Below are 12,792 nucleotides of genomic sequence, written 5' to 3'. Positions count from 1 at the left end.
TTTGGTGGTTGTCTTTTCAGTTTACCTTTTGGAGAAGCTGCTCTGATTTGTCAGTGGAAAGTCATTTTAGGTCCCTACCTGCACATTAGTGGTTAAATAGAGTCCACCCCATTAAACAGTTGACTTACTAGTTTAATGTCAACATTACGGCTCCTGGAAAAGATCTCTTTTAACCTGGCAAGTATGCCTCAAGAGTGGGGGTTGCTAGGCAACGGGTTCTAGCTCTTCAGAGATGGCATTCAGCAGCATCTCCTGCCTGCCTGCCTGCCTGCCTGCCCTCCCCACTCTGGCTGGTGGTTACTCCTTTAAAGCATGGCTCCCAGACCACATGCATTAGAATCACCTGGGAGTATTAAAAGGCGGACTCCTAGACCCTACAGAAGCAGACTCTTTAGAAGTGGGGCCATAGAAGCCCTTCTAACAAGCTCCTCAGAAAGGCACAATGACCCAGGGTGGTAAGCACGCTGTTAAACAAAACACTGAGAAATTCTTTTGATTCGTCTAAACCTACAGATTATTACAAACAGCTACCTACGGACAACGTCAGAATCTGAGGCTTGGTGTGACTTTTTAGACTCCACTCTGATCTGATAGATGGTAACTTACAAAAGCCTGGAAACTGAAGTGCTTTACTCAAAAATTTCAATACTGCGTAAGTTGCAAAGAATGTTGCACTGTCCTGGCACATTTAGCTGGCTCAGGTAGAAAAGGAGTGTTAAGTATACACAGAGTATTCTTATTATTTCCCGAGAAACTTTTAGTTCTTTATCAAAGACTCAATCCAAACTTTTTATTTTTCAGGGGTATGGTGTGAAATTGGTCTGTAAATGTGTACTGGTAAAACTGAACCAGCATGATCAATGAGCACATATGAGTCTTTCCCAAAGCCTATTTTAACATACTATATTGCTTATTTTGAAAAGCTACAGGGTGTGCTATGTAGGACATTAAAAACATAAGCAGAAACTTAGTGGGAAGAAGTCAATCTTGAGGATGTACTAAGTGAAAATTCATGCATCAGCCTTCAGCACCTCACGTAGGTCTTATAAGGCAAGTTCCACTGTGGTAGAGGAGAAAGCCTTTTAAGAAGACTGGGGAAGTTAATCAGCAATAAATGGAGATAGGCTGAATTGAAGAAGAGTTATGGAGTAACTTCTAATTCTCTATGTGGTAGTTTTAAAATCTGGACATTCCCACCAAAACATGAAGACTACTCCCCAACCGGAATAAAGGCCAACCTTAGTGACTCATTTTTAACTAGCACAATGTGATGGACAAGACTAGGTTAGAAAAGACAGTATAAAGGCCAACCTTAGTGACTCATTTTTAACTAGCACAATATGATGGACAAGACTAGGTTAGAAAAGACAGTACAGCTTTTGCCTGCCTTTTTCCCTTTAGATGCTTACTCTTGGAGCTCAGCCACCATGTTTTGAGGAAGCCCAAACCACACGAAGAGGCTACATGTAGATATTATAGCCATAGCTTTGGCTGAGATCTCTCCCATCAGCTGGTATCAGCTGACATGAGTAAGCAAGCCTTCAGGTTATTCCAGTCCCCAGTTTTTGAACCATCCCAGCCGACACCAAGTGGAACAAAGCATGCTATTCCTATTGAGTTCTGACCAAACTAGAGATTTGTGAATAAAAATACTGTTTTAAGCCACTAAATTTTTGAGTGGTTGATTAGGTAGCTATAGATAACCAAAATGTATATATTAAACTGTTCCCCACATAGAACCAACATTTCCCATACCTACCAAGTTTCCAAAATCAGAGATACACATAGATATCTGAGAGGAAAACACTCTAAATGCCAGGTGCTTAGTCATTTGAGATTTCTACCCAATAAATAATTGAGACATCCACTCATAATTAAAATTATTCTTAAATTGGGAGCCATGACACAACACCTCCAAAACTGTAAAATTAGTTACCAGTGGTTCCAGGAGTGGAAAGGGGAATTTGGCTTTGAGTAGACTGCTCTGGGAGGAATCACTTTCAACATCTGGATGTAAGTCAATAGGGTAGCCCCAAAGTAATCCAAATGTGATATTAAAGTGCTGTATGGAAATATATACTTTTATTTTTAAAACAAGCCATTTGGGATTGTTTTTAGCCTCTTGTGCTGGTTTGGTATATTTGAAGAGGACTGCTGGCAACTCTAGTTCCAAAAAGTTCTTCAAGATCAGTTAAGTTTAGCAAGTATTGCTATCAATCCATATTGATACACACACACACACACACACACACACACACACACACACACACACACGTCACACTAGCATACTGAAGGCTCTGAGAGCCTGTGGTTGAGAAGTCTGCTTTAACTTGAGAGTCTTACACCAAATTAGTTGTCCAGGGAACCACTAACATCTTAAGTAAGCACTGGGAAATGTTGGTTTGGACCACTCGTTCTCAAACTGTTTAATCTCAGGATGCCTTTACATTCTTAAATTATTGAGGACCCCAAGGAACTTTTGCTTATGACCAATTACATCTACCAATATTTTCCATATTAGAAATTAAAACAAAAATTTAAAAAACATATTCAGACTTCTACTTAAAACAAAGTGAAAACAACACGGGCCAGATTTACCCTCTCACTTGAAACAACCAAAACCACAAGTTGTATGAAAAAAATATGGTTTTCAGGCACTGGACAACAGGCAACAAAGAACAGTTATGGGGAAAATGAGATCAGTCTTAGGATTAGCAAAGCTAACTGCTTTCGGAGTTTCTAGGCTGGAGCTGGAGTGCAGAGAGGGAGAACACAGGTGGGGTTGGAAGGCATTCTGAGTTGAGACTGAGCCAAGTCCAGAGGGACCAAGGCAACTAGGGTTCAAGGGACCGGAGAGAGCTGCACAGAAAACCCCACAAACATGCACACTATGACCCAACCCCACTTTGCAAGTCTTCAGCTGAGTGCTGATAGTACATACATGTAAGTAACTAACCAAGACCAGAGAAAAAAACAACTGAAAGACTTAGAACAAAGACGTGCTCATATGGAGCTGGGAGTAGTACCTGTTCATTCCCACCAGTGAGATGGGGAAACACGATTCATGGGGCTTTAGATGTAACACACAGGTCTTGCTTGCCTCAACAATGGGGAATCATTAACCCAAACTGAACACTGCTCTGATCCTACCTAACAAATCTTGCTTAGCAATAAAACCTGAAAGGATTGAAGCTTCTAAATAACTCCATCCCAGAACAAAGTTCAGCACTTTTTGTACGAATATAAAAATATCCAGCACCCAGTTCATAGTGTCTGGAATCCAATCAAAAATTACTAGTCATGCCAAGAAGCAAGCAAATACGATCCATAATAATGAAGAAAAATCAAAACCAACCTAACCTGACCTAGATGTGAAATTGGTAGGTAAGGATATTAAAAGTTAATTTTAAGTATACTCCGTATCTCCAAAAAAGTAGAGATACAGAAGATATAAAAAATGATCTAAATCAAACACTGTAGGTGAAAACATTATATAATGTCAGAGATGAAAAATACACTGAATGGTATTGACAAAAGACTATACAATATAAGTGAAAAAGTTTAAGTGAACTTAAAGACATAAAAATGATCCAAAGTAAACACTAGGACAAAAGAATTTAAAAGATGAATTGATCAGTGAGCTGTAGGACAATCCCAAGTGGCCTAATATGTGTGTAACTGGAGTTTCCTGAAAAGCAGGGGTGGGGGGAGGAAAAATATTTGAAGATATAATGACTGAAAATTTTCCAAATTTGATGAAAAACTGTAAACCTACAGATCCAAGCAGCACCAGCAGCAATGAGGCTTTCTGATGCTTTGAATGGAAACAGTTCCTCCTCCTGAGTACTAGAAATACTGCTGTCTATTAAAAAGTATTTTTCAACCCAAATGTATGTCTGATGATAGATATTCTTGTAAAATTTATCTGAGTAAAAAATTCATACTCCAAAGGCAAAAAGTTTACTAAAAGGCACATCTGGTTTCCTGGAGTTTGTGACCTAGCTGACCTAGATCAAGGAACATTTTGAATATTCTACTTAGAATTACAGACTTTTCTATTTTATACATCACATAAAGATATTTAATATAAGTAACTCTTATACCAACAACTTTATGGAACTGAAGATTTACTTTTTGATAAGAAGCTAAGACTTCTTGTCCTGATATATATCACTTGTTTCCAGTTATCTCTATATACCCTTAGAACCAGATATCCTTATCATAGGTACAATCTACCAAACTGGGAAGGGCTGAGGAGGAAGAAAGCACCTGCAATGAAAACTGATGGCTTGCTGTAGAATCTGCTTCATTTTTACACTTGTTCAAAATATTGTTACTTGAATTCTATACAGCTCTGGAGGTATCACTTTAAATATCATAAAATAATTATGAAATGAGTATCAGTCCAATCTGAAAATATTTAATACCACTGGGTTCTCAATTAAACTGTAAACAATCCTCTGAACAGGCAGGAAAGAGTCCCTTCACAAATTTTGCTTTTTAAATTCCCCAATAAAGAAGTTGTCATGCACAGCTTTTCAAAGTAACTGAGATCAATGTTCGATAGGTTTCCTTTTCCAAAATTTCACCACAATGTCTTCAGACAATACTTATATTTAAAACTTGGAGATTCATACAATCCCTGAGCATTCTAATTACTCTATGGAATCCAAATTTTTTTTTTTTTTTTAGAGAAAGAGACAGAGAGAGAGAGGCAGAAGGAGAAGCAGGATCCCCGCTGAGCAGGGAGTCCGATGCGGGACTCGATCCCAGGACTCTGGGATCATGACCTGAGCCGAAGGCAGACACTTAACCATCTGAGCCACCCAGGCACCCTGGAATCCAAAATCCTTAAAGAAAAATTTATTCCTTTTATTTAAAAAGTATTAATTACATACACATACATACACACAGAACTGGATATTTTGAAAGAATGCTACCACCTTTTACTTTTGCTAATTTCTAGTCCTGCCATGTGAATCCTAGTTGATCCAGATATAAATACACAGAATAATCTTTTCATACCATAGGTACCACTGCCAGTGTTTCATCAATTTCTTGAAGTGAACTGAGCGAAATAACAAACAAGCACACACTTAAGAGTCAATATTTATTCTGATTAATATTTTACAAAATTTTGACATTTAATTTATGTAAGGAGAGCTAATTTATTAAACACTTTACAGGTTTTTCTTTCCATAGAGTAACATGGTAAGTAGTAAAATAATACTTGGCACAGTTATAAATAAAGAAAATATAAAATAAAAATACCCATAGCTTAAGTATAATGATGCTGTTTTATGCCTATTAATATTTCAAATAAACTCCTGGGAACAACAAAAAATATGAAGAAAAAAAAACCTCCAAGGAAGTAATTCATGTTCAGGGCTGAGAAGTAAGTTGCTATTTGCTAAAAGTATCCAATTAAGCTGATATGAACTATTCCCAGAAGGGTTACCTTCATACACAACTTTAGAACCGGGTTAAGCTGGTTCCACACACAAGACTTAAAAAATAAGTAAATAGACGGTACAGTACGCTGCTGCATAGTTGGCTCCTGACCATCTGACCATCTACTGTGAGATGGTTAGTACTAAAGCATTAACATTGCTAATATGTTCTATGTACTTACAGATCTAGAGGACTTTTTCTATTTAACTGAAAGACATCTCTTTTGCACTGAAAAGAATATTGTACCACAAAGAAAGAACATGGTAACAACACTCTTATCCAAACTCTGAGAATACCACCATTGTATTCGACTGTTAATAAAAATGTATTCAATAAAAATTGCAACTGAGTCTTCATGTGAAGTGGCTCAAAATACAAAAAAATTAAAAGAAATTCTAGCCTTTTATAAATAACTTTGAATTTAAAAATTATCTAAAATTTCCCCCAATTAGTAGTCAAAACTAGCAGAGACATTTGTAAAGTTAACCAATTTTTTACATTCTATGACAAAATGGCACAATGCTATTGCCACCCCACACCCATCTCTTCCCTTTTCAAAAATAAAGTACATATGCCAATTTTCTAATATTAAAACACTCAAATACACTAAAGGTAATCTTTTTGATGTGTGACTTATGGTCAAAGAAACTACTATATAAAAATGGTACTTGGAAATACTGAACATCAACTATATACATTTCACTGCTCCTCTTACTAAGGCAAGGGGCGGGTATACCACTAGATTGCTTTAATACCTTTAATCTGCATTTTACAGAGAATACTAATTTTACCAAGCATCAGACATGCAGTGAACTTGCAGGGTATAATGCCTATTAACAGCAATATTGAACATCACTAGAAGCTCATTAGTTATCTCCCTTTTCTTTTTGGTTGGATAAAATGAAATGAGCAGCTTTAAATACACTAACACATAGAGACACAAAGAGAAAACTATTTGATAAATTATTTATATACAGATACACAATCTTTACACTGGTCTAGGATCTGTCAGCAGTCTGACCACCCTTCGCCCACCCTCCCCCAAGCCCATTCCCTCTCACAGGTTTGCCACAGGTTGCTCGAACCACAGTTTGCTACAGCACTTAAGAGGACTAAACCAAGTCTCACTCTGTAAACAATATTTATGGAAGCAGTGACTAATAGTTCACCGTGAGAGTATGGAAATGCTGCAACAAAAATTGATCAGTGCGTTACATTTAACAATAAGAAAATCTTTCTGAAATTGTTTCAGACAGCATTAACAAATTTTAAAACATTCAATATTGGGAAAATTGAAATAATCTTGAATATTAAATTCTTTCTGATAGGTCACTTTTTAAAAACCAGAATATACCATTAGCTTTTCTTTTATTCACATGTGCTATATGTACAGAGATCATGCTCCATCTTGAGCTAAACTCCATTATTTTGTCTACATTTTGCAGCTCAGAATTCTAGAAGTATATCCATTTATCTCTATTACTGAGAATTTTGCATTAACTTATTTGTTCTGCCTTGAAATTACCTCAACTCTTAAAAATTGGACTGTCTGCACATCAAATTAAATTCTAATTTAAGCTTTACTGGATAGTATGTGCTAGTATACATTCTATGAGGTGTATCATGCACTTAGTAGGGCTTTTAAGTTTGAACAAAATAACATGACTTACTATACTCATGCAAGTGCTTTATTATCAGACCATAAAACCTCAGAGCAAGGTTACTACAAATTATTTCACTGAACTAGAAATATATCAGCTGATATGTTGCAACAGCTGATGGCAGCTGATAGTGCAACAGCTGATGGCAATAAAATATTATTAGCACATATTTTTGTGAACATTATTTTCTTGTGCCCTTGAAGACATATTACAGTAGATCCCTAATAAAACCACATGATTTTTATCACAGTATTTACATGTACATTCTAAAATGTACATAATACTAGCCTGAATCAATTTAAGACAACTCTCCTGGAATTAAATGCAATAGTCATAGTAGATTGCATCATAAAATTTAGCTGTATACCATAAATTTAGTGTTAGCTAGAATCGAACATTTCTGATCAGTATACCATGTCTGTCACCAGAATAAGTTCACTCTTTATTCATGAAAAATGTTATGAGAACAAAACCAAAACGTTGAGTATGTTGTGAATTCCCACATTAAGAACCATTAAAATTCCTTTTATGATCTTTATTCTTCCCAGAAGTGGCAGTGTGCTCTGTCCATGTTTACTTTTGTTAATAAAAGTGTTGGAAAAAAGACTGTAAAATTCACTGTTAGCCCTACATATAGCATGCTATTGTTCAAAAAATGTGGATTCGAGTGTGAGAGAGACACGGACAGACACAATTTTCAGGCACCACTCAGCAATATGCTTCATAGGATAAAGATGTTGCTACACGAGCTGGTACCCAGATCCTGATATTTGGTCATACTCTATTGTATACTGCCTGGTCCAGTCCACGATAACAGGACGAAAGAGGCCACAGCATCGAAATTCAAAGAAGTCTATAATATTCCTTACACATCCATGGCTAAAACACCCCCCCAACAAAAAGAAAAAGAAAAAGTCTATTAGTACAATAATTTAACATATGAATTTAATATAATTTTGGTGTTAAATGTATTTTTTTCTAAACTTAAAAGCTCAGTTTACTTGCCAGAAAGAACCTGTTTATAACTCTATAAGATATACATGCATTCGTGGTTCTTCACAGCTCTGCCAACACTAATTTTTCTTCTCTCTTTTGCTAATTTAATGGGTTACACAATGATATTTTAAAGTTATTCAAATCTGCATTTCTTTCATTCCTGTGTCATATGTAATTTTTGATAAAACCTTTCCTTGATGGGTGGCTCTTTGGCAAGGAGACAAACTATATCCAAAATTGAGAAAGTAAAACACAAAATAATTATAAATAGCATGAAGCTGGCAATGTATCTCAAAGTAACAATTTAAGAAAGGGTATGTCACGGATAAGTTCAGGGAATTTTAGGACTTCAAGAACACCTCTGGAAAAGCAGTCACAGTTTTACATTTTGTATAATAATTATGCCTATGGAAGAATTCTCAAAATTACCCAAATGACTCCTTTATTTTTGCTTTTATTTAAAAGTTTGTATGCTTTCCAGAAGCATGCAATAATTAATAGCATTACAAAAGCTTGAAGGTAGTAGCCAAGTAGTTTGAGTAAAACTCAAAAGTTTTAAATATTTCATTATTTCATTAGGAAGCTCTACTCAGCATCAAACAAAATGTAAGATTAAATATATATATTTAAAATATGAATGAATAGGACAATCTCTTCAATAAAAGGTGTTGGGAAAACTGGGCAGCCAAGTGCAAAAAAATGAAACTGGACCACTATTCTACACCACACACAAAAATTAATTCAAAATGGATTCAAGACTTGAATGCAAGATTCAAAACCATAGAGCTGTTAGAAGAAAACCCGTGGTAAGCTCCTTGACATGGGTCTTGGCGGTGAAATTTTTAATATGACACCAGAAACAAAGGCAACAAATGCAAAATAAACAAGTCAGATTATATCAAAATAGAAAGGTTCTGTACAGAAACCATCAACAAAATGAAAAGGCAGCCTACTGAATGGGAAAGAATTTGTGCAGATCATATATCCAATAAGGGATTAATATCCAAAATATATAAAGAACTCATACAACTCAAAAAAATTCAATTAGACAATGGGCAGAAGATCTGAAGAGACATTTTTCCAAAGATATACAGATGGCCAACAGATACATGAAAAGATGCTCAATATCACTAATCTTCAAGGAAATGCAAATCAAACTCACAATGAGATAGCACCTCATACCTGTTAGAATGGCTATTACCAAGAAGACAAAAAATAACAGGTGTTGGTGAGGATGTGGAGAAAAGGGAACCCTTGTGCACTATTGGTGGGAGGGTAAACTGGTGTAGCCACTAGGAAAACAGTATGAAGTCCTCAAAAAAATTAAAGATGGTACTACAATATCATCCAGCAATTCCAATTCTAGGTATTTCTCCAAAAAAAAAAAACCTCTCAAAAAATAAAAAAAGGAACAAACAGAAAAACGCACTCTAACTCGAAAAGATACATGCACCGCCACGTTCACTTCAGCATTATTTACAACAGCCAAGACATGGAAACAACCTAAGCATCCATCAATGGATCAATGGGTAAAGAAAACGTGGTATGTATGTGTATGTGTACACACATACACACACATGAACACACAGAGAGAGACTATTATTCAGCCATAAAAAAGGAGATCTTGCCATTTGTTACAACAGGAATCGACTTTGAGGGCATTATGCTAAGTGAAATAAATTAGAAAGATAAAGACAAAAACCATATAATCTCACTTATATATGGAATCTGAACAAACAAGCAAAACCAAACTCATAGACAGAGAGAATAAATTGGTGGTTGCCAGAGCCTGAGGGTGGGGTGTGGGTGAAATGGGTGAAGGGAGTCAAAAAGTACAAACTTACAAAATTAGTAAGTCATGGGGATACAATGAACAGCACTGTGACTATTATTAATAATACTCTGTTGCATACTTGAAAGCTGCCAAGACACATCTTAAAAGTTCTCATCACAAGAAAAAAAAATTCTTTGGTGACAAATGTTAATCAGATTTATCGTGTGGGTCATTCTGCAATATACACAAATACTGAATCATTATGCTGTACATCTGAAATTAATATGATATTATATGTCAATTATACCTCAATTTAAAAAAGGAAAAATAAATCCGTGCATGGAAATTTTTGTGTCATGCAGAGGGCAAATAAAATAATTCAAACTGAAAAGCAGCTGCCCTAGAGTCTAGAAAATTTCCCTAAATATGAATTTCAATTGACTGTATTTTTAAAATCATATTTTAACTCTGTGGATACATTCATTTATCAATGAAAATTTGTAGAAACTTATGGCAATATTAAAGCTGTATGTTAATGTATAATACATGTTTATACTAAATGTTAGTAGGTCAATAGAGTTTGGATTGTGCAACTAAGAAAAAAATGTCATAAATTTATATATAGTTAATGTGATGAATTTTAAAGTTTTTAAGTTTAAAATTTTAACCAATGCTATGTCTGGCAGAAAGCTTAGAATTCAGTAAGATTTATAAGCTATTTTACATATTGCTAAGCAAAAGAAATATTCCCTGTTTCATATCCTATTGACATACTTAAAGATGGTATTTCTCTTTGATGTATTCACTAGATATTTGCTAAGTTATATGCCAAAATAAAATACTAAATTTATAAACATGTACGTACTTGAATGGGCTTTCAATAGATGTTGTTGTGACTTTAAAGTGCTTGTATCTTCTGGCATTCATTCTTTCATTTGTAGTAATACCTAAACATGATATCTAAGAGGTAAGAGAAAGCAAACCATTAACTCTCTCTGATGTAAAGTAAGTATTAATGTAAAATAAGTTAATTCTCAAGAGGACCAGGATGGAGAGAAAAATGATGAAGTTTGTTTTTGCTTTTCCATTAGGAGATCATCAAGCTAGTGTACATGATATCACTTTCACTCTTGTGAAAAGTAGCCAGTTAAACAGGAAAAATGTTTAAAAAAACAGGTTATCTGGGGACGCCTGGGTGGCTCAGTCGTTAAGCGTCTGCCTTCGGCTTAGGTCATGATCCCAGGGTCCTGGGATCGAGTCCCGCATCGGGCTCCCTGCTCGGCGGGGAGCCTGCTTCTCCCTCTGCCTCTGTCTCTCTCTCTCTGTCTCTCATGAATAAATAAATAAAATCTTTAAAAAAAAATAAAAAATAAAAATAAAAAACAGGTTATCTGGCATTGTGCATGGGGAGAGATGGACATTATGTACACGGACCACCTCTCCATCAGCCCCTTAAAAATTGAGCTTTTAAAAAAAATCCTTAATTAAAAAAAGGTTCCTGAATAAATACTGATATTTGTAGGTAATAAAACATTACTAATAAACACAAAACTAATGCCATCATTGATCTAAGCTTACACCTATATCCAACTGGATATATCTGAATCAGGAACAACAGAAATAAGTTCTGTCAAAAGTAGTACTGAAAATTCAGGGGTGCCTGGGTGGCTCAGTCAGTTAAATGTCTGCCTTTGGCTCAGCTCATGAGCTCAGGATCCTGGGATCGAGCCCCACATGGGGCAGGGAGCCTGCTTCTCCTTCTCCCTCTCCCCCCTGCTTGTTCTCTCTCTGTCAAATAAATTTTTAAAATAAAAAAAAAATCAAAATGTAAGAACAAAGTTCATATCATAATGAGAGGGGGAAGGGAAGTGGAAGGTAGAAAGGAAAAAAGAAAAGAAGTAAATGTAAAGAAAATAAAGGAAGAGTAAGTAAATTGAAAATTTTAATCTTTGAAAAGCAGAAGTGGTTAGAAAGAGAATGCATTATTATCTTTTCACAATGAATGAAGTGTTAAGAGTTTTCAGTTAGCACACTGAAGAACCGATCATATACTTGCACATACCTGGTACATCTGACACATGAGTAATACAGCCACCCACATGAAATGAAAAACACTGTTCAGAAACATCCAAAACATCCAAGGTGAACATGTAGCAATTTGAGTAATATATGTCCAAAATCCATCCTTGGTGTAAGTGGTCTCACAGTGGAGTCCCCAGTCTAAAATGAGAACAGAAGGTTCACATTTACTCAGTAATCATCCAACCACTTCACAAAGGCATCTGCAGTAGGCACCACTTAGAAGCCATGATCCAAAAGTCTACATTTAGCCAATGACTTTGAATGCAATTTTTTTATACTCTTAAATAACCCCATAATTAGTGAAAAATTAGTATATAATTAGTGTATAGTGAAAAAACACAGCAAAGACAGAAATGGAAAAAGCACCAATCTTAAAAAAAAAAATACTACTGTACTTTAACAATACAGTTTTTATTTGATTGGTCTTACATACAATAGTTAATATTACCTCTATACAAGATAAAATGATATGTATATAAGTGAAATTTTTTTGGGTGGGTGGTACGTATAACAGAACAAGATCACCTTGGTGAGGGAGGGCTTTTTCCAAAACAAAAATCTCTTCTTTTAGAGCTGCTGCCATAAAAAAACTACTGTTGTTAGCGGGAACTACAGCTGTTCATGGGAACTACGGCTGTTAGCGGGAACTACAGTTGTTAGTGAGAACTTCGGCTGTTAGTGGGAACTACAGTTGTTAGCGAGAACTTTGGCTGTTAGCGGGACCTACTGTTGTTAGCGGAAACTACAGCTGTTAGCAGGAACTACGGGCGTTAGCGGGAACTTCGGCCGTTAGTGAGTGGGAACTTCGGCCGTTAGTGGGAACTACTG

At 35.7% G+C, this 12,792-nt stretch overlaps 1 protein-coding gene across 2 annotated transcripts in view; it reads right to left on the bottom strand.

Moving 5' to 3' along the window:
• Positions 1-5,166: 5,166 nt before the first annotated feature.
• Positions 5,167-12,792, bottom strand: part of ZDHHC17 (zDHHC palmitoyltransferase 17) — a 93,214-nt gene continuing 85,588 nt past the window's right edge. For both annotated transcript variants that reach the window (XM_028105480.2, XM_028105481.2), the window contains 3 exons: positions 11,945-12,102; positions 10,748-10,842; positions 5,167-7,991 (listed from right to left, as the gene is read on the bottom strand). In XM_028105480.2, coding sequence (XP_027961281.1) covers positions 7,853-7,991; positions 10,748-10,842; positions 11,945-12,102 — 392 coding nt within the window. In that variant the 3' untranslated portion in view covers positions 5,167-7,852. The remainder of the gene's footprint in view (positions 7,992-10,747; positions 10,843-11,944; positions 12,103-12,792) is intronic.

This window comes from Eumetopias jubatus, unplaced genomic scaffold, assembly GCF_037043125.1.
Source record: "Eumetopias jubatus isolate StellerSeaLion01/CBP00866 unplaced genomic scaffold, mEumJub1_p1.0 scaffold_8, whole genome shotgun sequence".
Lineage (NCBI taxonomy): Eukaryota > Metazoa > Chordata > Mammalia > Carnivora > Otariidae > Eumetopias > Eumetopias jubatus.
The sequence above is the reverse complement of the archived record's forward strand: the minus strand, read 5'-3'. Positions and strand labels throughout refer to the sequence as shown.